The sequence below is a fragment of the Ixodes scapularis genome, unplaced genomic scaffold (assembly GCF_016920785.2).
Source record: "Ixodes scapularis isolate PalLabHiFi unplaced genomic scaffold, ASM1692078v2 PGA_scaffold9__187_contigs__length_104089568, whole genome shotgun sequence".
In the NCBI taxonomy this organism is placed as follows: Eukaryota; Metazoa; Arthropoda; class Arachnida; order Ixodida; family Ixodidae; genus Ixodes; species Ixodes scapularis.
In genome coordinates, this window is record NW_024609884.1 from 48,126,494 (window position 1) to 48,154,475 (window position 27,982).

At 44.3% G+C, this 27,982-nt stretch overlaps 2 protein-coding genes across 4 annotated transcripts in view; one reads left to right on the plus strand and one right to left on the minus strand.

Annotated features, from left to right (window-relative positions):
* LOC8029342 (D-amino-acid oxidase) overlaps positions 1 to 19,094 on the plus strand; it is a 41,838-nt gene extending 22,744 nt beyond the window's left edge. For all 3 annotated transcript variants that reach the window (XM_029978517.3, XM_040211374.2, XM_029978519.4), the window contains exons 6-11: positions 41 to 95; positions 2,262 to 2,363; positions 3,222 to 3,280; positions 5,453 to 5,570; positions 7,428 to 7,526; positions 18,749 to 19,094. In XM_029978517.3, the coding sequence (XP_029834377.3) occupies positions 41 to 95; positions 2,262 to 2,363; positions 3,222 to 3,280; positions 5,453 to 5,570; positions 7,428 to 7,526; positions 18,749 to 18,874 (559 nt within the window). In that variant the 3' untranslated portion in view covers positions 18,875 to 19,094. The remainder of the gene's footprint in view (positions 1 to 40; positions 96 to 2,261; positions 2,364 to 3,221; positions 3,281 to 5,452; positions 5,571 to 7,427; positions 7,527 to 18,748) is intronic.
* A 6,307-nt stretch (positions 19,095 to 25,401) lies between these two features.
* On the minus strand, positions 25,402 to 25,880 carry LOC8029341 (gastrula zinc finger protein XlCGF17.1). The gene has a single exon (XM_040211382.2). It carries the CDS (start codon positions 25,849 to 25,851, stop codon positions 25,402 to 25,404), a length of 450 nt encoding a protein of 149 aa, XP_040067316.1. The 5' UTR covers positions 25,852 to 25,880.
* Positions 25,881 to 27,982: the final 2,102 nt, after the last annotated feature.

The following is a 27,982-nucleotide window of genomic DNA, read 5'->3' on the forward strand; positions in this document are numbered from 1 at the left end:
AATTTATTGAAGATAAATGATTTTGCATTTGATCTTCCAGGATAACTGAGAGTGGTGGGCATTTCACAAAGAAGATGGTTCAGAGTCTCCAAGAAGTAAGTTCTTTAGTCAAATCATTACAATCTCATATTTGTTTCAATAATTGACATAATTACTTGGTTACATTCAGAAGTAATTAGGTACATAATTAGTTGGAGCCTAGGCTTTCAGCATGTTTAGAATAAACATTCGTCATGGATGCATACGCATATGCACCGAGAAAGAATTTAATAGTTTCAGTGAAATCGTTTTGAGTAGTTTTTTTGTTGTTGAATCTAAAATTTTCTGACTTGTATAATTTTTGCTTACATTTATTTTGAAATAACTTGTCAATGTTCAATTTGCATAAATTTTGCAAAAGCAGTGACATCCTCTTATGCTACGATTCGGCATGACATCTAACTGTATAGAGGTCAATTACATTTATGAAATAATGAGCATGAGCCCACAGGAAAGCAAGTATTCTCTGCCCTTACTTTTAGAGAGACGTTTTGAATGCACCAGGTACACTGCATGAGCGTGGTTCTAGCAAATGCCCACCTCCCAATTTCACCGCGATTGTCTCTCTCATTCTGAACAAGCACTTGCTTGGTATTTTATAGTAGGTAAGCATGTTGATTACACCATAGTATGGTGTAATCAAGTAAAGGAATATTTAATTTTTTTGCATGCAGAAACTTTAAGACTATTAAAGGGCAACTCCGGTTCATTTTCAGTATTAAGAAAACAATGCAATTCTCTTTAGTATCACCGAAAAAGACCACATGCCAAATATTTTTATCTAATTCTACCTAAAAGTTGGTGAAACTGGCAAACAAAGTTTGAGGTGCGTGAAATTACCAAAATCTGCTAATCCTAGCAGGCAAGGTGTGGCATTGCCAACAGCGCAGTCAATATCACTGTTTCGGCGCAGCCCACGCCGCACTACCTACGTCATACTCAGGCGCTCGGGAAGATTTGTTAGCTTGTTTTGTACATTTTCAAGGAAAGCCTACAGGCGGTGCTAGCAGCGTACTCATTGTCGGCCTTGGATTCGCGGAATGCACATGTGCTTCTGTGCTCCCTTGTGAGCATGCATCATTTCCAGCAGCGTCCATCGCGTGCTAGAGAGCCAGTTTGCAATGCTGACTAAGGCATAGTTCTACAAACACGTCGCGACATATTTCACGTGTGGTCTACTGAACTTCGCTTTCTACTAATGTTTTTAAAACAATCCCTTGGGAAAAATTGCCTTTTTCTGCACTAAAACAAGCTGCGGCCGCGATAGCGCAAGCGTCGTCAGGTGTAGCAGACTGCCGATCGTAGCAGACGACACTTTTGCCTTTGCACCGAGCTGCGCACAGCCGCCTGGTATGTGACGTCCCGATTTTACCAGGATTTTACCAAAACCGAAACCTTGCCCTTCGCAGGCAAGGTTTCGGTTTTGGTTTCTGGTGAATTTTAAATTAAGATTGCGCGAAAAATACTACACTTCTTTTGGAAAGAAATGATGTAGACCTGTTCATTACTACCTCGGGATATATAATCAACCATTAACTCAAATTTCTTGTCATTGACCGGAGTTGTCCTTTAAATGATTTTCATTTTCCTATGTATTGACTGCAGTACACAGAAGAAATGTTTCATAGTTGTATCGCTAGTGTGTTTGCTCATTTAATGTGGACTATTTAACATTTATTTCTGTTTACAACTTTTCTTGGAAAGGTGTGTAGTTTTGCATAAACATTTAACAGTTGTTAAAAAGTGCACCTTGAAAAATATGTTCCTTAATGCTACAGAAGGTCAGTTTCTGAAAGCTTCACCTTTTGAGTTTTGAGTTACTATTTGCAATGGTTCCGGACGTGTAACAGCAAGAGCTCTCTTGACATATCAGTATACTGCCACCATTGAACTCGTGCTCTTAAACTTTAAACAGTCCTTGCCATTTGTGCATATAATCTATCAACCCCGGAGCATGTAACACCTAAGTTACATCTAACAGGTCATGACGTCACTTTAGATTTACTGTGGACATTATGTGCCAGCATGGGGACAGTCAAATTGGCTAATGATCAATGAAAGACCTGCGATTTCACATTTCTCATGTGAGTGTCGGTGAACATGTCAGCCTTTTTTCTCTCTTCCTCTTTCTTTTGACTAGGCAGAATGAAAAAAGCAGTCATGAATTTGGAAGCTACCTTTCATTTCATTCTAAACTATTTTTCTTCCCTCTTTTTCTCAAGGTTGGAAAGGAATTTGACATTGTGGTGAACTGCACAGGCCTTAGAGCTAAGAAGCTTACTGAGGATTTCTTGCTTACCCCCATCAGAGGACAAGCAATCAAGGTAAATTGATTTTCAACTTGGAGTCTATGTTAATTTTTGTGCGCTTCGAGTCCTATTATTTCCTGTCCAGTTCTGCCAAGTACCTGAAGCCTTTTGCCACCACCATACAGAGGCGAATGAACACATTCAAAGATGATCTTGTGTTTTGAAATTGCCTGAGAATGTTAAAGTGCTTGTGGACGTTTTCTGCTGCTTTGAAATACCTCCAAACAGTTTTACAATTTAGTGTGCATACATGTCTTGTGGGAAGCATGATAAATTTAGAACACAAACTCTAATAGTGGTCATATTGGCCTATAGTTAAAAGAAGCCTTGTCCATTGTGAATAGGTGTATATTAATATTTTCTAGTTCTAGAAAGGATGCAAGAGTGAAGTCATTTATTCACAATTCTCCCAGATGTGGCAGAGCCAGAAATGAGACCAACCTGCCCAGTTCGGTAGTTCAAACTCTTTGGGGAAGCATTTTCAATTCCTTCAGTCAGTGGACTCCTCTTCACCTCGGAATTGTACCCCATAGCATGTATTTGGGTACCGTATGTTGGATCTTATGATGCATCATAGGTGTGGTTCCAAAGGCTGATAGAATTTTGGGCAGAAATCTTGTGCAGTGAAGGCCCTTCCGATATATTCGTTTAGGTTCTTGGGAGCCTTTCTTACCTTTCCTATCGTATGCTGGAAATATACAGGCCAGAATACAACTTCCAACCAGATATTATGCTCAAGCTTAACATATGATAAAGTGTTAATCTCCTAAAAAATTTTCTACTGACCCAGGAATAAGTGCACTTAAAAGCTACTGCTAAGTGCTCCCAGAAGGGCATTCTGATATTTTAATGAAGGTTTCGTTTTCTTTACAGATACATGCCCCCTGGGTGACTCAGTTCTTCTATGCTGATGGATGTTATGTACTCCCAGGGTGAGCTGCAGGCACTCTTTTTGCCTTGGTTGTTGGTGTTGAAGGGAAAGAAAAAGACCAGCTCTGCAATTCTAAGGTGTGGGTTCTTAAACTGAGTTCCTACGAATCTAAGGGTTCCCCAGAGTGCCCTTGTAAGTTCCCCGAGCCCCCAAATTTCCTCGGTCGTCCCAGCCCCCAAGAAAAGTGTTTTCCAATTGAAGCACCATTTTAGCTGATCTGGGCTACCCAATGATGCATAGCTGTGAGCCAAACGCTTCCAATGCACGCGGCTCTGACATCACGTCTTCACAGCAGTGCTGCCATCAGCACAGCGCATGCACAGAGGGTTCACTCCAGCGAATTTGGTTTCTGCACATGCGCAGTTTCCGCTTCAGGTGTGGGTAAACGCCGACTTGTTTTTAAGCATTGTGTGGGTCTATGCTCTGTTCATCGCTAAGCTGACTGGATAGTGGAAGCTATGTGCTCGTTGGACCAGTCATTTGTCAATCTTTCGCCATGTGATGTCGCTCCCACCCATACCCACATGCAAAAAGATGGTTCAGGTTATAAAAGGTGCATGCGATTGATTAATACTGCGAGTGCGTAGCTCCCACCACCCTGTTATCTTAAAGGGTAAATGGGGCAAATAGTATGTGCATCATTGTTGACATTTTCCATAGGCTTCTGCCCTGCTTTATTTTGTCAATGCCGGGACTGAGAGGCATTCCTCAGCCGTCATTTGAGGCTGATAGGGTTTCCTTGGGCCCGTAAAATTTGAAAACCCCCAGTCTAAAACAGAGTGGTTTCTCAAGTAAATGACTGAATCTTACTAAATCTTCAAAGTGGTAGTAAAAGTCAGTTTTTTCTCAGCAATATAGTCTTGGTATTAGAGAATGCACACCAATGTTAAGCACCAGAAAAATTAAATTTTTCGTATGGGAAATTTTTCATAGACAGTATGCACCTTCTTACAACCTTTAAAATGTAGTTAGACTCAATTTACACCAGCTTGTTTGTGCACTTACTTTTTGTGTATTTCTTCATTGACTTATTGTCGTGTCGATCAGTTGCTCATACAGGGAGTGGCCGTAAGGACCAGTACATTTGCAGTGATGTGATTGCTGCGCCATTTGCGCCAAACTGCTCCAAAGGGCTTACCCTGCTACATCCTGCTACATTTAGCCCAAATGTGAGGAACTTGCGCCAGCATTGCACCAAAACCTGATTTCCCTTTATCAATACTGAAAATATAATGGCTCAGGCCCCGCTACACGTCCGGATCATTATGGTAGGCTTGTGAGAATTACTTTTTATTTTAGCCAGAAATAACATACTATCCTATTTGATCTCTCTTTCAGTTTAAGCATTGCAATTTTGATTATCTTGCTTCGTTGCAGTGCATCCAAGTGTTAAAGGGAAGGCATTCCCTCAGAGCGGGACGTTAAACACGCAAGCTTCAGGTACATTAAAAAAAGCAACTTTATGAGTTTTAACGTAACAGCGCTTAGTTGCATTCAAATTTTCCTAATTAAACTGGCAGCTATTACTTATGATAGACTGCGGTATTCTGGTGATATCTTTTTCAAATTCAAGATTCAGCAAGGGTAATCGCAAGAAAATTTATGTGAATAGACCCTTTCCGAAATTCACTCTGGCCACTTTAATCAATATCATGATCTGAGGAATGGAATATGCGTTGTACTAATGGCGGTCTTGTGGTTACTGATTATGGAATTAAGACGTTGAAGATGCAACGAGCATCTGGTATAGGACGTAGGAAATGCACGACCACCGTTTTCGCTCCATTTTCAATAATTCACCACCCCTAAGTTGAACTCTTAAAAAAAAAATAGACATAAAATTTTTTTTAAACCGTCGTTTGCGTGCCCAATTTCAGATATGTACGTTTAGAATTTGAACTTTGTGAGGTGTGCCAAATATGCTGATCCTTGCAGCTACTCCCTGTATGTGTTTGCAAAATTTTCTTCCAACATGCTGGTACCAATCATACTGTTTGCCGCAGTGAAAACTTACGACTGTGAAAACGCACAGAAAAGTGTTGCCATGTTGAGCTTTCACCAGCTTGCTCATGTCATTGGCATTCTCTCACTACTCTTCCACTTCTTATTTCTTGTAGCTGTATTGCTCTGCTGAGAGTAGTGTACCAACATGTGTCTGGCCTGTGTCTTTCAGGACAGAGTATGTTACCTTAGGTGGCATCAAGCAGTTTGGGGACTGGAACATGCAAGTGTCACAGCACGATCGGAAATACATCTGGGAGAACTGTGTCAGTGTTGTTCCAAGCCTAAAGGTAGGTTTTTTGTTTTTGTTTCTACTAATAAATTTTGTTACATACATGCAGTGAACTTTCCTGAAAATGACTGGTCTATGGCTTTTCAACAGTTGTCAAATCTGAAACAAAGCTTTTGAATATTTTCCCATACACAGAATTAAATTTGTTATTTTTTTCTTCTCACTATTCAGAGACTTGTAAGGTGGCTCTAGTGTTCTTGAAATGGCCTTGAAGTGGCACATCTTCACCATTCTTAGCACTTTTTTGTGGAAGTAGAATGATTACTAAAGGTTGTTGCCATCTTTAAATTATATCATGTTCTGATAATTCCAAAACAGCTTGCTTATCCTTAACTCTCCAAGTAGGGAATGACAAAGTATAGAGCAGGAGTGGCCAAGCTGTGGCTTGCAAGCCGCATGCGGCTCTTCGCGTGTTGAACTGCGGCTCGCGGCTTCCTCCCCTCTCCCCACACACATGCACACACCCTCCCCTGCCTTCCTCCCGGTCACACAGGCACTTCCCCAAAAAGATAAATAGAATGCGCTTTAAATTGAAAGACAGATTGCGGTTTGTAGTCATGTGCTACTGCTACCTTACGTACAGTTGGACTGCTTTTGACTCGGATAGATTGAAAGTAGTTTGAGTTTCATTAATTCCTCTAAACAAAAGTTGCCCCCCTCCCCTCGGCGCAGCTCCTGGAAGTTTCCTGGTTTTGTTTGCGGCTGTTAGGCCGGGTCAGCCTGGCCACCCCTGTTATAGAAGTTCTAATGTTTATCTCCACAATTGGCACTCGCATAAACTACAAATTTATTTCTGTGTTGCTTTGTGCAAGCAGTGTTGTTTTTTTCTGCTAAAGGGCCATGAAAGAAATATAGTAATTAAGTAGGCACACACAAATAGTGGTTTTTGAGTTTGAAGCAAATTCGATGGGAATAGTGGTTTTGGCAAAATATTTTCAAATCACATAGTTTCTCCAAGCCTTTCACTATTGCACCATGCTTCAACAAAAATCCAGCTGAACTTGTGAAGATTGTTTCCAAGCTTCCACTTGCCCATTTGTAAGCTAAGTTCATCTTAATCTAACTATATGGACTCAGAAAGTTCAATGCCCACATTGGGAAGGCAAAGAAGTGATGCATTTCACATAAAATTAAACCAACAGAGATGCCCTACTATACCTAATTGATGAGATATATAAATCTTCTCGCCAAATACGAATATCCTTCCTTCAGCCTCGAATTTCAGTCTCAAATTCGATAGTTCAAATTCGAACTACCAAAAAAGAAAAGAAAATCACACATGATTAATGCAGTTTGTCAGGGCATCTCTGCATAACATATACTCTTGCATAATAGCCACAGTTAATTTCGAAAATTTTACTACAATGTAGATATCAAAATTAACAAAGTTTCCGTTTCTTTCTAAATACCCCCTGCGCGTGTGCACCATCCCACTTTGAAAGTGTGCTTGTTTCCTAAGCATGCAGCTGATATTTGTACTTTTCCAAGATTGTCGTGGGTTGGCCCTGTTGAGTGCGCTTCCTACTTGGCACTGGTGCACTGCGGAGAAGCAACACCCGCCGAAGCGAGTTTTGCTAGTGTTGCTTTTCCGCAGTGCACAGGTGCATGTTTGGTAAGGAATGCAATCAACACTTCGAAAAATATTAATATTGCAGTTCATCTCGAAGCAAATATTGAATAGCTTATTATTCGAAACTACAATTAAAATATTTGCGTGATCCTATAATTAAGCCTTCTATTTTTAACGAGGCTGTGGATCTTTGCCGAATCTCCTTGACTCGACTACCTTAGTGCTTGCTACCTTTTATTCTCGCCTGCCTCCTCATGTGTTTTGTGGTCTCTTATTTTCTATCAGGATGGCAAGGTGGTTCAGGACTGGGTTGGTCTGAGGCCATTTCGTCAGCCCATCAGAGTCGAGGCAGAGCTGCTAGGCTTTGCTCCGAACCAATGCAAGGTAATCACTTGTATGTGCTCGGTCTTATGCTAGTCCCCTTTTAGTACGCATGGACAAAGGGTAGCAGCTGTCGCAGCTGTTTCCTTGTATGAGCATTGATCCTCAGTCCATCTCAGATGTTACCTCCCTAACTCTGGGAAGACAACAGTGGAAGAGGGGAGAAGGGGACACTGATATTTTTTTTTTTTTCACTTTTGAACTTATAGATATGTGTAATGGTGTGATAAAAACACTGGAGAACTGGTCAGTATTTAACTCAAAAAACAAAGGCAGTTATATTCATACCAAAAAATATGCCCTTTCCCACACATCAAGATATCTTAAATTCACGTGGTACTGAAGAGGTGGAGAATTTCAAGTGCCTCGGTGCCATATTTTTTGTCAACATGTTATGGGATAATTGTGTAAACTACCTTCTAACAAAAATAGCCAGTTGGTCATATTAGTTATGCCTTCCTTCCACGGAGGCGCTGCGAGCGGCCTTACCACGCCGGACACGCCAACAGAACGCTCCGTCCTAAGGATCGTTAAATCCCCAGCTACAAGGGCTAACCGCCTTCAATCCTTGACAATGCCGATTCTACTACCTCCAAGGAACCTCTGGGAGAAGATTTAGCGGCCGGTGAGCTTTCCTTTTGGAATTATCCGCCCACGATTCTCGCACCCTCCCGGCGCCTCAAGTTAAGCCTTACGGCTAAGCCGCGCGAGCGGTACCGGCTGTGAGCGGCGCCGGCTGCGCGCTCCGAGCACCGGCTCCTCAAGCTCGCTGCCGTGCATTCGTCGTCGTGCTAGGAGCGAGCGCTTAATCCCCAATCACCCGCCATGCAAGAAGAGGACGCATCCCTCAAAGAAAAATGGCAAACGGTGTACGGAAATCCACGCCGCAAGACCACGAACATCACAACTGTCATTATCTGACCCACCGGACTTCTCCTCCGCGACGCTCAGCCGCATCACGTCATGCAGGCCCTAGTCATGGCTGCGGGCCTCACGCCAGGTGAAATGACCGACTCCATGCTGCAAGTACAAGCTCCCCAAAACATACTGGCTTTTAAAACCCTTCGCCCAACCGCTGCAGCCAAAATCCTCGACAACAAGCACTTCATACTAAATAATCGGGACCACCTGTACACGTCCTACACCGCTGCCCCAACAATATCGTGCAAAGGTGTGATCCATGGCGTCGAGGCTTCGACACCAGAGAAGACCCTTCAACGGTACCTCATCCCCATTTGCGCCAATATCAGTACCGCCAGAATGCTAGTACGAACCAAATCGGTCCTAATAACCTTTGAAGGTACCTACGTACCAAAGATTGTCTGCTACGGCCAAGCCAAGTTCAGATGCTACCCCCACCGCCCAAAGGCCCAGTTTTGCAGTAGGTGCCACCTCCTTGGACACCGAGCCGACGTATGCGCAAACCCACCTGACACCATTCTTTGCGCTCAATGCTTCACTCCGCTAAACAGCACAGACGAACCACATGACTGCCATGTTCACTGCAAAACATGCAGCGGCGATCACCCCACCACATCCACGCAATGCCCAGCACGGTTGCAAGCCAACACCCAGGCAGTCAAACAAGCGTACGAACGCCGCATCCAGTTAGGAAGACCACGGCACAAGACCTAACCAAGCAAAAGCCACCACCAGCAAGGCAACACCGACCTCGATCACGATCGAGGACACCGGCTCGCCGCCCAACCACTCCAAGACCTAAAACCCCATCCAAGGTGCGGGGGAACCCAGCCCCAAATTCGAATCCACGCCGAGACCAGGCACAGCCAAACCACTTGCAGCAACTCCAGTCCAGAACTTCCAGCTCACCACAACAGGTGAGCCAGCCACTCCCTCCTCCCTCCCCTTCCCCCGACCACACGAGTGATTCAACTGCCCTTCTCCCCGCATCAGCATCTTACCGCGACGCACTAGCACCCCCATCACTGCGTACCACGCAACCCTCGCCGACACCCACACAACTCATGACGAATATTGAAACTCTCTTCACAACCCTCTGCAAACAATTAGCCGCGCTCCAGCAACACATTACCACCCTAGAAACTCAACAGGAGTAACACGAGCAACGCCTCGCAGTGCAAGACAGCAAAAATGCTTCTATGGAGGCTAAGCTTGATCGCATACTCCGTCTACTCCGCAAATCATGCTCGCACTCCCCGGGCACAAGCACTAATACGCCGAAACAATGCCGAGACAGTACCTCATCTGTTACATCTGACCACTATAACTAAGCCTACATCACTCGTCATGTGGCAATGGAATTGCCGTGGCCTATGCACTAAACAATCATCACTACAACTCTACACACAGCAGCACGCATCCCCCCCCCCCCCGGCATCATTGTATGCCAAGAAACATTCCACCTATTTAAACTTGCCGGCTACACCACTTACCACCACGGAGACGGCACCGACCGTACCAAGCTAAATCTGCTCACATTAGTTAGCAAATCCCTCAGCTCCACCCAAATAGATACTGCCCATCTATCTGACGAGCACACGCTCACGCTCGGAGTGGTGGTACAACCGGACAAAAGACACCCCACAACACTTCAGATACTTAACGTATACCATCACCCAAGACAGCCCTTACGACGAGCCAAACCGATCTTCACACCTCATAACAGCAAAACACATGACACCCTGGTATTAGGAGACTTCAACTGTCCGCATGTCAGTTGGGGCTACCCCCGTGACACACCGAACGGCAAAACACTAGCCTCTGCCAGTCAGCAAGCACAATTCACCCTCTTAAATGACATACACTTCCCTACAAGACTCGGTAATTCTGCTGAGCGCGACACCAATCCAGACCTCGCCTTCTATAAAGGTGTGTACACTCCGGATTGGTCGAACACTCGGGAAACACTCGGCAGCGACCACAACATTCTTACCATAACACTACATCAACCCAAAAATACACCTAGATACACACACACATCCCTAACAGATTGGGATGCTTTTCGCACTGATATGTCCCCTCCGGATCCGAACATGAACCCTGATGAATGGCTCGACTCGCTTGTCAGGCACCAGCGGAAACACACCAAAAAAAATATATACCACTGAACAAGCGCCATACATAGACCCCCATCTCACACACCTTTGGGAGGCCAGACGCTCGTTAATCAAAAGATGGAAAAAAAAAAAGAAATCCAACCGGAATCTAAAGAAACGCATTCAGGATACTACTTAAAAGCAGAGAGCTATGCCCAACAACTTACACAACAGAGCTGGGGGAACCTCTGTGACTCGCTAAACACCCAAATGGGCTCAAAACACGCTTGGGCACTGTTGAGGAGTCTAATTCAGCCTTCCTCACCCAAGGATCCCCTATCTAAAATTCTTCTGGCCACGGACACCAACCCAGAAATACTAGAACAAGAACTTATTAGGGCTCTCTACTCCGACAGCACACCCACTCCAACAAGTAACCTCACACCTCGACAGTTTGATGTAACCCCACTAGACTCCCCTTTCACACTAGGCGAACTAATGAGTGCTCTTGCCTCCTTCCGGCGAAGCACCACTCCAGGGGAAGACGCTGTCACATATAAATTGCTCAAGAATCTCCCCAAAACAGCCCACACTAAATTGCTCGAGATATTCAACATAATATAGGACACCGGGCAAATACCGGCCAAATGGAAACACTCTAAAATCATACTCATCCCTAAACCCGGAAAGCCACTGACTCCACAAAACCTTAGGCCCATCTCTCTGACATCTTGCACTGACAAGCTGTTAGAGAGAATGGTCCTCACAAGATTAGAATGGCATTTGGAAACAAATAACATCTTGCCACCTACGCTCACAGGCTTCCGCCATCACATATCTACACAGGACACACACCTTAGATTACACCACGACATCCTCGAACAGCCCAGCTCAGCCCAACTACGCTGTATTTTGGCCTTAGACATTCGCAAAGCGTTTGACTGCGTAAACCACGAAATCATATTAACAAACCTGGCCAAAACAAACTGTGGCACAAACATATATAATTACATCAGAGACTTTCTCAGCAACAGATCGGCCACCTTCCATATACCGGGGCACAAATCAACTCCCTTTTACCTCACTCGCGGCACCCCACAGGGCTCGGTTCTGTCCTCGACTCTGTTCAATCTAGCCATGCTCAACCTTCCCCAACAACTGAACGAAATCCCGGACCTCCTCCACTCAGTTTACGCTGACGACGTCACCCTCTGGACGAACACCGGCTCGCCCGGAGAACAGGAGGGTGCCTTGCAGGCTTGTTGCGATAGGGTCTCCAACTACGCCGCCTCCCTGGGCCTCACCCTGGCTCCGGACAAGTCGGAGCTTCTCGTCGTTTCCAACCGACGGGGAGCTGTTCCAGAGCGGGGCCTCATCAACCCGACTATTAACGGCCAGCCCGTCCCTCACAAACCCACAATCAAAGTCCTAGGCCTTGCTATACAACAAAACGGCAGGGCACACGGTACATTAGCCAAACTACACACACGAATCCAACAAATTATACATCTCATAAGCAGAATATAAAAAAAAAAACCAAGGCCTCTGTGAAAACCATATCTTCAAAATAATAAACTCTTTCATCATCTCCCAAATTCTATATCTGCTTCCCTACCTGCAGCCCACTGCCTCACAGCTCCAAGCAATAGAAAGAGCTCTCCGGAAACCCTATCGCCTCGCGCTGGGGGTCCCACAGTATGCCTCGACAATACAAGTCATCGGGACGGGAACATACAACACACTTGACGAGCTCATACCACTGCACTTAGCGTCCCAGTTACAACGCCTAAAAACGTCCAAGCAGGGCAGACATATATTGTTCCTCATCAACTACGAAACCTCCACCCTCCCAGACATCCCCCAAGAACCACCCCCGTGGAACATCCTCCCCAATATCCAGGTAGAGCCTATCCCAAGAAACATGGACCCCGACAGGAACAAAAAGCGCCGAAAACTCAGAGCACGAGCTCTTGCACAACGAGTACTCACACTAAAACAAGAAGGAGCTCGCGTCCACTTCACAGATGCGAGCCTTCAAACCGACACCAACACTGGAACGATCGCCTACCAATCCGAACACCATGAACATGCTTTGCAATACACTAACCCACCCGTCATCGATGACTTAGAGGAACACGCCATTGCCATAGCAATTGAGCATGCTTGCACCGAACCCTACACACACCACCCAACCTTTATATTTTCAGACTCACAGGATGCACTCCGCAAAAACAAAGTCAATGTTTACACTCGAAACTACCTCGCCCCAATATTGCATCAACACCGCTACCATCATTTTCGTTTAGTGTGGGTGCCAGGCCATGTTTCAATGGAGGGCAATGCAAAAGCCAGTGCACTGACCCGAGTTCCCGTCCCCAGACCCTCCATTGGCTGGTCTAGCCCATACTCTCCCAAAACACACAGAGCTCTCGATATACACAACCGCCGCACACTGTCGCAGGAGTACCGTAGGAACCGACAAACGCTGCCCCCTCCTCCCGCTCATTTCAGCCGCGCAGACGCCGCACTTATCCGGCAGGCGCAGACGCATTCACTGCCATCACATCACGTCCTACATAGAATTCACCGGCGACCCAGCCACCCCCATTGTCAATGTTGTGACACCTACCCCTGGCCGCGTCACACATATTGGGCGTGCCCCCTTTACCCCCCTCATCCCCCCCTTCCCCCCGAAATCACCTCCTGGGAGGAGTGGCATCACCGAGCAGACTCTTCAAGCCCTCGCGGCTCATGCCAAGACCGTCTCGGCACAAGTGCTTCAGGAGTACGAGGTTCTGACCACATCCCCCCACCCCTAGGAGACTTGGACCAGGGTTTCCTGAGTACAAATAAAGTTCATTCTCTCTCTCTCTCTCTTCCTTCCACATTAATTAAGTTGCTTCTTTATAGTCCACTATTTCACTCACAACTAAACTATATCTAGCTAGTGTAGGGGGACAACATTTTCAAACCTACAACATATTCATTTATCACCAAAAAAAATTATTTATATATACAGGGTGTTTTGGAAAAAGTGGACAAATTCAATATTGCGAAAACTATGCATTGCAACAACAAAAGGCTTGTGTCATTTTGGTCCTGGGCCAGGGGCCTATTTAGAAAAATTATTAAAGTCTGGGATAATTAGATTGTTAATTATTTTTGTGTAATTAACTTTTTTTAATATTGTGTTTAAGGGCATGGTTTCAATTAGAAAATTGCTCGGCATCATCGAAAAACACTAAATCAACAAATTGCAGAACGATAGAAGGCACGCGCACCATTTTACGGCCTTCTGAAAAACTGCTCAAATTCGACAAGTTTTTAAGTTTCGGTTTACAATCGGAGCGCATCTCAGCACCGACAGCACCGTGCCCCGTGGAGGAATAGTGCAACCAGCCTCTGCTGCGCTGTCGTCGCGCACCGTAGCAGAGGCATATATTTACAGGCTGTTTCAGAGAACTCTGGCCAAATCGCTCCAGCAAAAACTAAGCATTGCGCAGAAAAAAGGTTGATGCCATATTGGTGTCTGTCCAAGAGCCTATTTAGAAGAAATAATAACTTTTGGAAAAAATAGCTTTTGTTTTGTATTTTAGAAAGAAACTTTTTATTTGTTCATTTTAAGGCCATAGTTTGAATTAGAAACTTACCCGGCGTCATCAATAACCCCTATATCAACCCTTTTTAGACAAGTATAAAGCATGCCGAGCATTTTACCATGTTTTGAAAAACCCCTTCAATTCTGATGCTTAGTCTGGTTTCAGATTAGTCTCGCACGCCCGCCCGCCCGCCTCCCTTCCCTCGTAAAAAACAAAGAAGTGTAGCACGCGCGCGTGGCCAGGTGATAAGGAACGCCTCGCTGTTCGAAAGAGCATGACATTGCAAGATTGAGCTTTGACTTTTGGGCTGGCCTTGGTTCCGCGCTTCAGCCCTCGGAGGGCACGACAGCTGCCGCCAAGCTTGGATAAGAATCCGAAACCAGAGTATGCGTCAGAATTTAACGGTTTTTCAAAACATGGTAAAATGATCGGCACGCTTTATACTTGTCTAGAAAGGGTTGATAGAGGGGTTATTGATGATGCCCAGCAAGTTTCTAATTGAAACTATTGCGTGCAAATGAACAAATAAAAAGTTCCTTTCTAAAAAACAAAAAAAAAATATTTTTTTAAACATTATTTTTTCTAAATGGGCTGTTGGGCGGACACCAAAACGGCATCAACATTGTTTTTTTTCTTCTGTGCAATGCTTAGTATTCGCAGGAGCGATTTGGCCTGCGTTTTCTGAAACACCCTGTATGTATGTATATATATATATATATATGTGTGTGTGTGAAGTAGGGTAAGTATAAAACAATGGACCGGTAAAAGTTAATAAGTAAAAAATGCATACTGTCGGAGTTACTAACGAAGTTTATTGCGACGTTTCGAGCGGGGACCGCTCTTCATCAGGTATATACAGAGTGTTTCAGAGAACTCAGGCCAAATCGCTCCTGTGAAAACTACTCATCGCAACGAAAAAAGTCTTGTGGCGTTTTGGTCCTGGGCCAGGGGCCCATTTAGGAAAATTATTCAAGTCCAGGATATTTAAGTTGTTAATTATTTCTGTGTAATTAACTTTTTTAATATTGTGTTTAAGGGCATGGTTTAAATTAGAAAATGGCTCGGCATCATCGAAAAACACTAAATCAACAAATTGCAGAACGATAGAAGGCACGCGCACCATTTTACGGCCTTCTGAAAGACTGCTCAAATTCGATGGGTTTTTAAGTTTCGTTTTGCAATCGGAGCGCATCTCGGCCCCGGCAGCACCGCGCCCCTTGGAGAGATAGTGCAGCCAACCTCTGCTGCGCTGTCATCGCGCGACGCAGCAGAGGCTGGTTGCACTATCTCTATTATCCTGGACTTAACAATTTTCCTAAGTGGGCCCCTGGCCCAGGACCAAAACGCCACAAGCCTTTTTTCGTTGCGATGAGCAGTTTTCGCAGGAGCGATTTGGCCGGCGTTCTTTGAAACACCCTGTATATATGGCACACATGCATCTTGCCCTATGGAACACCAAGTTCAAACTTCTTTTACTGTTCCCGCTTAATTAGAGCTCATAACCTGTACAGAGATTAGTAAATCAGAAACACAAAGAAATATAAATAATATCTGTAATGTGACACAATTGGAAATAAAAGTAACAATAGAAGTTGATGGCCTAGTTGGTTAAACATCTCAAAAATGGTTAACTCAAAAGACAAGGACAAGTAGAAGACTGTACGGGACAAAAATTAGTCGTTAGTGGTTTAGATAGCGGAAGTTTAGTCTGCCAGAGTGTGGCAACATTGTTAGCCACTATGGACGAGAAATGTAGCCTGTGCAGTATGAGTGCTAGCCTGGGGTCTTTAACATGCATCACGCAGTAGTGATACACGACCACACGCCGCTACGATTCTCATGCAGATCAAAACAGGGAGGTGTGGGGATTGAACCGCAGGGTCCCTGGGTTCTGCAGTGCGAGCTTTCGCTACACATGCTCCAAGCTGCGGTGCCACACTCGGCCACCGATCCCCACCACTGGACAGCTAGGACAAGCGCTACTTTGAACTGCTGTTTTAATGTAAAGATAGAGAAGGAAACGGAGGAAATGTATTTAGATGTGTTGATAACTACCTTGGTGCTATTAACTGAAACACCAGAAGCAAGTCACTCCATCCTCATCAACACCATCAAATGCAAAGTTTTAAACCACGCTCAGGAGCTTTAGTTTACACCCGAGGCGCCTACGGGCAGCAACCACCAATTTCTTTCTAGATCTTCGGCTGACCTTTCAAATTAACCATGTATACTGGGTGTATTTGCCCAGATCTAAGAAACGACTTCAATATGATTCTGCACACTCAAAACTTGTCAAGAGGAATTGTTTCCAGTTGTATGCCCTAAAACTAAAAAAAGTAATGTGCCCATGACAAAATGCTGTATGAGGGGAGGGGGAGAGGAGGCCCCAGCAGAATGGAAGATTTCGGGGGAGGGAAGGAGGGAGGGAGGGAGGGAGGGAGGGAGGGAGGGAGGGAGGGAGGGAGGGAGGGAGGGAGGGAGGGAGGGAGGGAGGGAGGGAGGGAGGCGGGGGGCGGGGGGGGGCGGTTTCACTGGAGCTCTTCCACCTGGCTATGTGCCTGCCCAAAAATGTAACTAAACGCGAAGAAACATGAAAAACCTCCGACCAGTCATTACGTCATAGAAGATCTTTCGGCTGCCAAGCGCATATCGCTTGAGGGCCGCGCTAGGAATCGCAAGCTTGCCAGGTATATTTCCCCGCACTGGCAACAGTTGTGACGTCTTTTTCTGCCCTTTTTAAATATGGGAAAATTGTGTGTGCATATCTTTGATAGGCGTTAAAGATGCGCGATAATGGAGATTCCGAAAACTCCTTTTGCGACGTCATGCTCTGGGAAGAAGGGCCTTCAGCGGTACTTTGAAATTTATTTTCTGCAGCTTCCATGCAGCAAATTTAAAAAAGAATTTCGATATTCGAGATTTTGGAGGTCAGATGAAGATGATTTAAGTGTGTTTCCTCAAATACAGAACCGCTTCAGTTTCCCTTGAAGTCTAACAGAACAACAGAGAGAAATGGAAATGAACGATGCCAACCGGCGGTCATATCACACATCCATCGCATTTCCCACAACTTTAAGACAATTGCCTCAGAATATGTCGGGGTGGGGCTTTCTGGACCAGACAAGCTTTGAAGGCCTTCACCCCAAATAAATTCCCAGCATGACAAAAACTACAAATGCGGCGCGAGACAGGCACACAACTACGTCAACTGTTGCTGCAGCATGTGTTATCTATGAAATCCCGTTCTCATGTGGCAAGGTTTATGTGGGCCTGTCTGGACGCTGTGTCAAGGTTAAGTTAAGGGAACATGCTCTGTCTCTCTAATATTCTCTCCCTTGGGACATCTTGTCGTACATGTGAGGGACTGTGGATGCGCCCCGCTGCTTACCAATGCAGGGACGAAGGTTAGACCATCGCAACATCTTGCATCAGTACTCCGTTGGAATACTTTTTTAACTTATTATTTTCCTCTTCGTTCTTTTATATATTTTTTTTTTTCTTTCGTCTTCATTAATTTTTTTATGAATTATTATTCTGAAGTACATTTCATAAAACCTCCAGCTACGTTTGCATAATTGTTTCTTTCATAATTTTTTGGCGTTTTTTTCTTTTACCTTTTTTTTTCTTTCTTTATCTTTTCAATAAAACGTCAGTAGAAAGTAGCGCTTGTCCTGTCTGGTCTGTCCGGTCTTCTACTTGTCCTTGTTTTTGCGCTAATCATTTTTGAGATGCAAATAAAATATTTGAGTTACTCTACAAGACAGAGCAAACTGGATAGTACCCAGACTTCGTAACTCTGGAAAAGAGGGCCTCATTATTCATTACCATCTCCATTAAACAGTTATTACCTTGTTCATTTTGATCTATACACTAGCACATACAGTGAAATTTGCACAGTGTATATAATCATAGAAGCACAATTATTTTTTTGTCCATTTTTGGGCTACTGGGCTTTAAATCAATTTTGGCGAGTTCTTTTTTGCTTTTGATTGTTTACACCATGGTGCTGTAGCTCATACCTAACCGAGGATATTGGACTCGTCAAGCTGCCCAGGGGCAGCATCTTGTTCAAAGCCCATCTGCATGTCGCTTAGTGGAAAAAAAAAAAGTTATTTGATTTTAGTGTTGGAGGGCTAAGAGTTTGAAAGTAGGGCTTCCGAGGAGGTCCACTTTTCAGTTTGAACTTGTGCACAAGTATCACAGTATTTCTATTTGATCTCTGAGACATTATGTTTGCAGAAACTATTAGTATAAGTATGCTGTAAAACCTCGTTAAGAGCAGCCTAATAACTCTAGGACAAGAGATTGGACATATACTAGTAGCATATTTGGTTGGTTTTCAGGAGGGTTTACCTGTTCTGATAAGAGGCATCTCCTGATAGAGAGAACCAGTTTGGAGGCTCCATACAACTTCTTAAAGAGCTGCTTATCTGGGAACTATGAAATATAAGAAACAGGGGGTGCATGAGTCAGCTTAAAGCTCTACTGCATGTAACCCTTCATTTATTGCTGCAAAATAAGTCTAACAATGTGTTGTTCGGTCACATGAGAAGAAGGCGCTATGAAATGGTTCCTCATGTTGGTCTTTTCTTTTCTTTTCCAAAAAAAGGTGGTTCACAACTATGGTCACGGCGCACATGGCGTCAACACTTCGTGGGGTACTGCTATGGATGCCACACACCTAGTTGAAAGCCTACTCCAGGACAGTTTGACTGCACCTGTGGCTAAACTGTGAAGCATGAACTCGGGAAATCTTTGGGTTAGGTTTCTGATTCTAGGACAAGAATGTGGGAATTGATTTCTTCATCGTTCTTGTGTGTAGAAATGAGGGAGAAAAAAATAGACAACATTGAAATTCTTGTTTTAGTGTGGGAAAATTTACCAACATGTGGCAGAAGCCTGTTTCCTGTTTGGAAGCTGTACCCTGAATACAATAAACTGGCTTTTGTACAAGATCTCAGTCTCAGTACTGTATGTTTACGGGAGTTTTACTTCATGGAGTAGTGCAGAGTTGAAAGGATTATGGGATGCACCCTCCTTGTTGGGAGTGATGCAAGTTGAGAGCAGACTGTCAGACAATATGCACATAAACGTGTGGCCTGGGCTCAAGCCATGCTTTCAATATTGAAGAGCTCCACTATGCTTCCGTGTGCTACACACAAAAAAAAAGTTTGTAGCCTGGATTTTGAATTTTAACCATATATGCACCCGAGTTGGTTCAGAACTCAGCAGAAAGCTCTCTCTTCACGCTCATATTGTCAACAGGTGCACATGCCATTTCACAGGTTTGTCTAGGCCCAGTGCAGATATGCACATCTACTGAAGGTCAATCTCGGGCACCTTGTAAGAGTTCTACATAAACATTAGAAATAGGGAAGCGCAGTTATTGAAGTACAACCCTATAAAGGCCCTGCTGTCTGCATTCATTGTACTTCCCTTTACCATTTACACAGATATAACACCAACTCTTATAAAATATTCCTTTTGGGTTGTAAATATCTCAGCAGATCCCGAATATATTTTTATATTTCATACCTTTATTAGATGGCAGATCCATTATCAATTGTATCAATGGACCTGAAACTCCAAAACAAAGGTCCATGTCACGATTGTATACCCTGCTCTAGAGTATATACTATATTAGAACAAGAGTATACGAGGCAGCAAGGAGTGTTGCCACAATATTGCCAATGATGTCAATCTGGTACTGGGCAGCACAGAGTTCACCTTCACTGCTGTGTGCTCAGGCTGTTATATACTGGGCACAGGCTACAGAATGGGACGTTTTCACATAACATCTATTCCCCTTTATTGCCAGCTGCATTTTGTCTTCGTAAAACAAGTTTGCTGGTGTGAAGAAAACACCCAAGGAGTTTGCTCTTTGAGTGAAAATGCCTTATACTCACCAACCCGGTGCTTCTAGTGACGTAATTTAGCATGCCTTCATTGTGATGTGTCGCAAGGATAACATTTTGATTAAGAACAGTGTGATTTTACTGATCTTTTATTATTAGCTCAGCTAGGTGAAAAAAGGGTAGTGTAGCCTAAGTGAAGTAGCTACTCATGTTGGTCAGTGTCAGGGGACTATTATTTGACCTCTTTCCCAGCCAAGTTGAACCGCAGGTTCATTTTGTGGTCGTGATGCAAGCCACCAGCAGCTAAAGCACGACTACGTATGGGGACAATCTACTGGGCAGAGGTCGGCATTTTAGGTCGCCCTCACTCACCCTCACCCTCACAGCCCCACTCACCTAAGCCCCTCACTCACCCTCACCCTCACAGCTACACTCACACTCACCTTCAGCCCTTCACTCACCCTCACTGAACCTCACGGCCCTCACGCCCTCACCGCCCTCACGGCCCTCACGCCCCTCACTCACTCACCACCGTCACGCCACTCACCGCCCTCACGCCACTCACCGCCCTCACGGCCCTCACGGCCCTCGTGCCCTCACCGCCCTCACAGCCCTCACGGCCCTCACGCCACTCACCGCCTTCACGCCACTCACCGTCCTCACGCCACTCACCGCCCTCACGCCCCTCACCACCCTCAGGCGCCTCACCGCCCTTGCGGCTCTCACACATACCCCTCACGCCACTCACCGCCCTCACGCCACTCAGGCCAGCTTCAGATGGGGCAATTTCGCCCATTAACTTTACGTCGCAACACCAGCAACACGGGCCGCCCGCGATCACACGCAGCAACCAATTGCTGCAATTTGCCATCGTCATCATAAAATGTTATTTTTCTTGCACTATTTAGATGCAATTACGCGTTATAAACGTGTTTTTATGCATTTAAATCTCGTTAAGAATACTAATGCACCTTTCTGAAACAGTTTATTTCCAAAAAAAACGATCGATTTCAAACCAGAACCAAGTCTTTCGGTGTCATCATCACCGGCACGTGGTATCACGTGAAAATTTTGCGTCCCTGATTGGATGCAGCCGCTCCAAACGCATTCGAATTGCTCAGAGTTGCTTGCTTATTTCGAGCCGGACCCGATCTCAGCAATTCGCGTCGATCTAGGGAAAGCTAGAGAACAACCCGCCATTACCACCAAAATTGCTGAGAAAGATGCTCGATCTGAAGGTGGCCTCACGCACTCATGGCCCTCACACCACCTCATGTACTCACCGCCCTCATGGCCCTCACGCCTCTCATGCCACTCACTGCCCTCACGCACTCATGGCCCTCACACCCCTCACACCACTCACGCACTCATGGCCCTCACGCCACTCACCGCCCTCACGCCCCTCACGCACTCATGGCCCTCATACCCCTCACCGCCCTCATGGCCCTTATGGCCCTCACCGCCCTCACTCACCCTCACACTCACGAATTTTCCTCGTTCAGAAACTCACTCACCCTCACCTCACCTGTGAAGATGAGGGTGAGCGAGGGTGAGTGAGGGCCCTCGTGAGTGAGGTTTGCCGAGGTATGCTACTGGGACTGTTCAGCTTCCTCCAAAGAAATATGGTAAATTACAGCACAAAATTATGCTAATACTTTCAGTCAGTTCTGAGAAAGGAACCAAGATGGCATAGAACCAGCGATTTCCCTACACATGTACACACCCCCGTTTTTTCTAAACGCACCCCCTTAATTCGCAACGACTCCTCTATTCTCAATGCCCCCCCCCCCCTCTCCCTAATTTCAATTAATGGGGAAACCCCTGCATAGAACCACTTGAGCATCTGTGATAACGGTGCAACTGCAGTCATGTTACCAAATAAATTTTGAAGTGAAAAATTTACTTCAGTCCTCGCACGAGCTTTACACGATGCCCAGTTCATCGACCTGGAACTTTTGGACAGAATATGACAAATAAATTATGCAAACGGAAGGCATCATGCTTGGAGTCTAGGCAAGTAATGTCACCTGCATCTTGGGCTGTCAGTTCTTTATTGTCAGTTCCAACTTTGCTACAGTGCATCAATGCAGCACAAAGTACATGTGGGTTACATTGTTCAAACAAGAACATATTTACATATATACAAGAGGCCCCTTTTTTGCCCCTCAAAAAGACAGAATAGTTAACAATCCTCTTGGAAAGAGCAGCTAGGACTACAGAAAGGCACCGTCAAACAACTTAGAAACAGTTCTCAGAACTTTTTTCTTTTAGGAATAAAGGTTTGATGCATTATGTACAGAACTCGTGATGGTGCAAACCTTTTTAGAAGATGCAAAGTGAACACTGGTCAAGGGATAAAATTTTACCTCGACAACAGCAGGGTTGTGATGCTCAACATTTGCAGTTTTACTTTGTAGGGTGTAGTTTACTGTATCCTCTAGCAATAGTTCAGATTTCTGACCAGAATTTCCTGCATTTGATACAGTGAGCCAAATATCTTCCTTCATCTTTGTGAAATTACAGTAACTAGCACAATACTAATAGTAAGAACAGTACTATCACTTTGTTTTTGAGCACCCAATAAAGGTAAAAGAAAAAGTTACCAATAATCTTTATATTTATAAAATTAAGACCTTTTGCTGTCTCTCCTTTTAAATCTTCTCCAGGCCGGCTAAGTCACTAGAACAATGAAAACATCCATTCGGAGGTTCCGAAGAACTGTACAAGATGTGCACATAGGGTTGTGGTTGAAGCCATGGTCACAAATACAGTTTGCCTTATGCATACCAGAATTGCCATTATATGCTTAACAATGACTCTCAAGTTGTGAAGCCTACTGCCATGCACGTATTGCAAGAAAAATTAGAACGAACTGCAACACAGAGGGCAGATTATCAGAAAAACAACACTAGTGGAACCTCAGAAGGTCCCAAAGAAAACTTTTACACTTGTCACATAGTGCCAAAAAGTGCCGTGTTTACTGTTACACTTGACAGGGTAGTGCATATTAACTCAAAGCTGTACATTCTAGTACCAGCACCTTAAAGCTTTTTATTTTGTTTGGAACAAGCGTGCAATGTCCTATTGCAATTTCAGTTTCTTCTGTTTCCCAAAGACTAGGCGAACCAAGGCATTCTAAAAAGCCGAGACTTTCGAACAAGCTACACTAAAGATGACCCAAGTAAATGTTTTGCTACTGTTGCAGCAAAACACAAAATTGCCTGGATTACCTCAAAGCAAACAGTCAACATAAAAATGGTTGGTTGAACCAGCTCAGAATACAACTGTCTAGATTTGTAGAAACAAGAACTCTGTTTGCCTACAAATCCAAATGCCAATACTTCCATGCAAGTTGATATAAAATTTGTTACTGTTCATAAAATATCATTGCCCATTATAAAAAAGGACAAATAACTTGTTAAAAAATTGTGCTCACATGCTGCTACATATACAATTTTAGGCATTCAATAACTTTGTTTGGATAAGCTCTACTAGACAAGAGTTGTCACTAAGAAGGGCCCGCACACAGGTGAAAGTCGTAGTTGAGGATGATGTATGGGACACATCCATCTGTTCAAATGTGGCCCCTAATTCCCTTCCTCAATTACCTTATTGCTGCCCCATGAGAACATGAAGTGCAAAATGTTTTGCAAGCATCAAACGTGTGGTGTGTTATGCAAGGGTCCCCCTATATACAACAGCCTTTGAACCACCTGCAGAAATCACATCAGCAAAACAAAACTAGCCCCAATTTGACTGTTCAAAGCTTTAGAGAAACTAGAAATAATTGTTGTCTGTGCCAGCATGAAGTCTACAACCAGCAGTGCATACCTTATTGCCCTGATGACAGTGAGTTCTGATTGTCTACAAGTAGTCCGATTTAAATATTTTCTGAAAATAACTATGAAGCTCAGCGGTAGCTTCCAAGTTTCGCTTCCAAGCGACCTATATACAGTCTGCTGCTGAGAAGACAGATCAACATGTGACATCAATGATCAAAGTTTCTTCTTAAAGTATCGAGCAGTTTGGTGCAGTTTTGCATCACTAGATGGCACTTTTTTTTTAACCTTATACCAAGATTACTCATGCGGCACCAGAATATTCCAAATAACAGCACAGGTTTGCAGTGGGTAACAATATCCAAATGGAGTAAATGATAATAAACGTTTGTTCCTTCTCAAAAATGGAAAAAAAAAAAAAAAAAAAAAAAACATTTTATCTTTGTTTTGACATGCAGGAAACCGAACCCTGTTTTTCGCACCACAAAAATAAACTATACATTGCGGAGAGCTCAATCTTTGTCAGAATGTAGCCCCACTCATTCGAGCAAGATGCCAAAGTTCCAGCACCAACCGTTATCCTATTAAAAAGTTATAAGCGATTTTCTGAAAATTTCGAAGGAAAAATGGCGGCTGACGGAGCTCTCGATACATGGAGCTCTATGACACCACAAACCGAAAACGGGCGAAAATGGGCCCCCATTTTCCCATTGAAAATTTCAGAAAATCGCTTATAACTTTTGAATAACGGTTGGTGCTGAAACTTTGGCATCTTGCTCGAACAGCTGGGGCTATGTTCTGACAAAGTTTGAGCTCTCCGCGATGTCTACTTCATTTTTGCAGAGCGAAAAACAGGGTTCTGTTTTCTTGCGGACGCCCGGTACTTACTTGAAAAAGTTAAAAGCACTACATAAAACTCCCTTCCCACAAATACAATAGAGGTCCATTTAAAAAATTTAAAATGCAGGAATCAGTCTTATTGATTTAGAACTCAACAAGTGCTGATGCATAGACTCCTGGAGGATTAACATGTGATGAATCCCATACTGACATAACGTAAAGCACACACCCATCAATAGGTCAGGGTGCTCAGCAGTGCTAGGGAAGGCAGGCAATGTGCCCTGAATCCAAGCCAGTAAACATTGTAAACCTCGATTTAAAACTTTTTTTCACTCAACCCGGTCTCAGGCCACATTCTATTTGTTCTTGTTATATTATTTGCTCCTGTATCACAAATAAAAAGAATTCTAAAACATGAAAGTGAGTGTTTGTTCAAATTATAATGTGGTAACCGACTCAAAAGCAAGCTCAAATGTGTGCCAGTGACCTCGACTGCTTAGGACCAGACAGCGAGCAAAATTCAAGAAAAACCGGGCAGGCGGTGGAAGGAACACAAAAAGGTTAAGACACGCCTTTTACAATAATGAAACTGCACTTACACAAGCCCACCTTTAAGGAGCTGGAATACTGGGTCAGAGCCATTTTTTCTGCTTTTAAGCTTCCAATGCTTTACTATTTGCAACAGCACAAGTCAACCCAACCTTTCCCCCAGAAAGCCCGTGACTATGCGTCTGAACAGTGTGACGGGCAGCAGAAGGTGAGCAAATTCAAGCAAGGAGGCCACTCCGCTACCGAACTGTCCGTGCAATCACCAAGCTTCGACCGACTTTGTAGTCCTTGACGTGGTAACGACCCCTCTCTTGGGAGCAGGGGGTGGTGCCGTGCTTGCGCTGGTAGTGGCGCTCCCGCGAAAACGCTGTGGCAAACCTTTTCGCACATCCCTCGCACTCAAACCCCTTGAGGGGTGCTCCGGAGTAGTGGCCGTCTGCTTCCTCCTCGTCGAGGGCGTACGACTGGTCCCTGTCCGCGCAGGCACCCGGCGAGGCCTGGCCGCAGTGGTGTTCGCTCGTGTGCGATCGGTATTCAGAGAGGAGGGCAAATTTGAGGGCACAGAGTTCGCACTCGAAGGTGGCTGGGGTGGGTACGCTCGCAGAGTTGGAGTGCGTGCGTTGGTGTTCCTCTAGGCTCTTCAAAAAGGCAAAGCGCTTGCCACACGTGCCGCACTTGTGCCACGCCATTGTGCCTCGCTCTGCTGGGGTCTGGCCAAGCCTAGATGAAACCCCACAGTGTAGGTTAGCGGTATGTGGACAACATTCAAAGAGGAAAGCTGTCCCAACTAAGCATCAATCAAAAGTCTTCATATTCTACAACTGTTCAACAAATTTTTATCTACTCTTCCCTGTATATAGAATCTGGTATGAAAATGTCACTATTTTTTCACATATATTTCAACAAGAAACATTTTTTTTTCTATCGTCGATTAGAACAGGTGTTTTCTAAAAGCAACCAAAAGCTTTCAAATTGCAACAGCAGTGTGGTGTGCGAATGGCAATGCAATAAGCTTGCATGCAAAATATTAACAACTTCCATCTTTTTTGCTCAGAACTAAACCTCAGGTAGGAACTTTCATGTGCCCTCATATTTTAATTAACTTTGAGTGCTACACACACTTATAACATTGCAAAATTATGACTCGGAGATCAGATCATGATAATGGGGAAGAGCAGCATTAAGTAAACCAACAAATTTTTGACAATGTTTGCCAAATCTGTTGGTTTGAAGCCATTGGTCATCGTAAACTATAAAGATGGTTTACAGAGGACAAAACTATGTGATATGATCTGAACTATAACAGCAGCTAGGTGATTTCAGATGGGATCAATAGTGTACTCCTTGAGAACACTGAGGGGTGAGAGTAAAGCACCATTCAGTTGGTTGAACCAAATTTCAACAGTAGGGGAATCAAAATCACTGCATAATCCCTGTGAGCAGAACCGACTCTTTGGCACTCCAGTTAAGAAGTGAAGTGAGGAGTGTGACACTGCATTTCAAAGAATTGATCACACCCTGTCAATGCTGTCAATGCATTTGAATATACTTGTACTTTACTTCGGGTATATATTAGAAACCTGTATTTTTACCTTATGTGAAGCAATTTTTGTAGTACTTTACAGGAGGGTACAACATTTCACTACCAAGAACACTTCTTGATATCAGCCTCTGGCAAATTGGTGTCACAGAATGGGTGATAATACTGCAAGTGACACTCTATTCACACCAAAGCGAAGGATCATAAATATTTTGCTCACAAATTATCTAGAGAACACCTAGCTCAGCTGCAAGAGATGCAATCTGTTGAACGAAAACATCAGAAAGCCAAGACACAGTCTTCGATTTTGAGAAAAAGAATGACAACAGTGCAGTTATGCATCAAGCACCTGAGCAGATGGGAGCTTGCAATACCTAAAAATGAGCTGCCAAAGACACATATCAGCTAGTGTTGTATCCTTAAGGCGACTTCATTAGGGTCGGCTGTGTGCTGCCCTCTTCAGCGCCTGTGGGGGACCTTTCTATCAGTCCCAACCAGTGTTGACATAGCATGATCGAACCGATTGCTTCACCGTTTGATTAATTGCTGTTCCATAGAGAAAAATATACGTATTGGACACTCATTTAACCCTTCCCTATCGTACTAATTCCTGTTTTATTAGCGTAACGTCATATTTAGGGGAATTATAAGATCGTGTGGGACGGGTACTCGTACTCTACTTCGAAATTACATGGCCTTTGGCATATATGGTGCTTCTCTTCATATAGTCTTTCAACTTTACCCACAGTTCACTGTATGTGCACTCTACCAAACACGGTGGCCTGTACAACGGGCCCTTCTGTTGCTATTTGTCGCGGCTTCCTTTTCTTTTTCATGTGTTGGTGTCAAATGATTAGGTGAGCGTTGCACGGTAAAGACCTTGAGGAACGCTGCAACTCGTTCAAAGGTTTCGCCGCACGCGGTTGACAAAATCAACGCTCGTACAGAGTAGTCTTGTAAATACGCGAGTGTTTATAAATTTGATGTCGTATCTTGGCAGGCTAGGGGTTATGCCCGAGCGGAAAGCTCGAACGCTCCCCCGATCCGAAACACCCGTTACAGTCAAAAACCACACTGCCAACTGACGGATCGTCGTGCATATTGTGTCATAGGCTTTGATTCAACCGTGGTTTCGAGACGGGAACGACAAATCCACAAAATCGCGCTCGAAGAAAAAAAAAAAAAGAAGAAAAAAGAAACGCAAAGATGGAGTACGGGCGATCTAAACAGGTGCAGCTGTACACACGCCGACTTCGTCTGGCCCCGTTACGCTGCTGTAT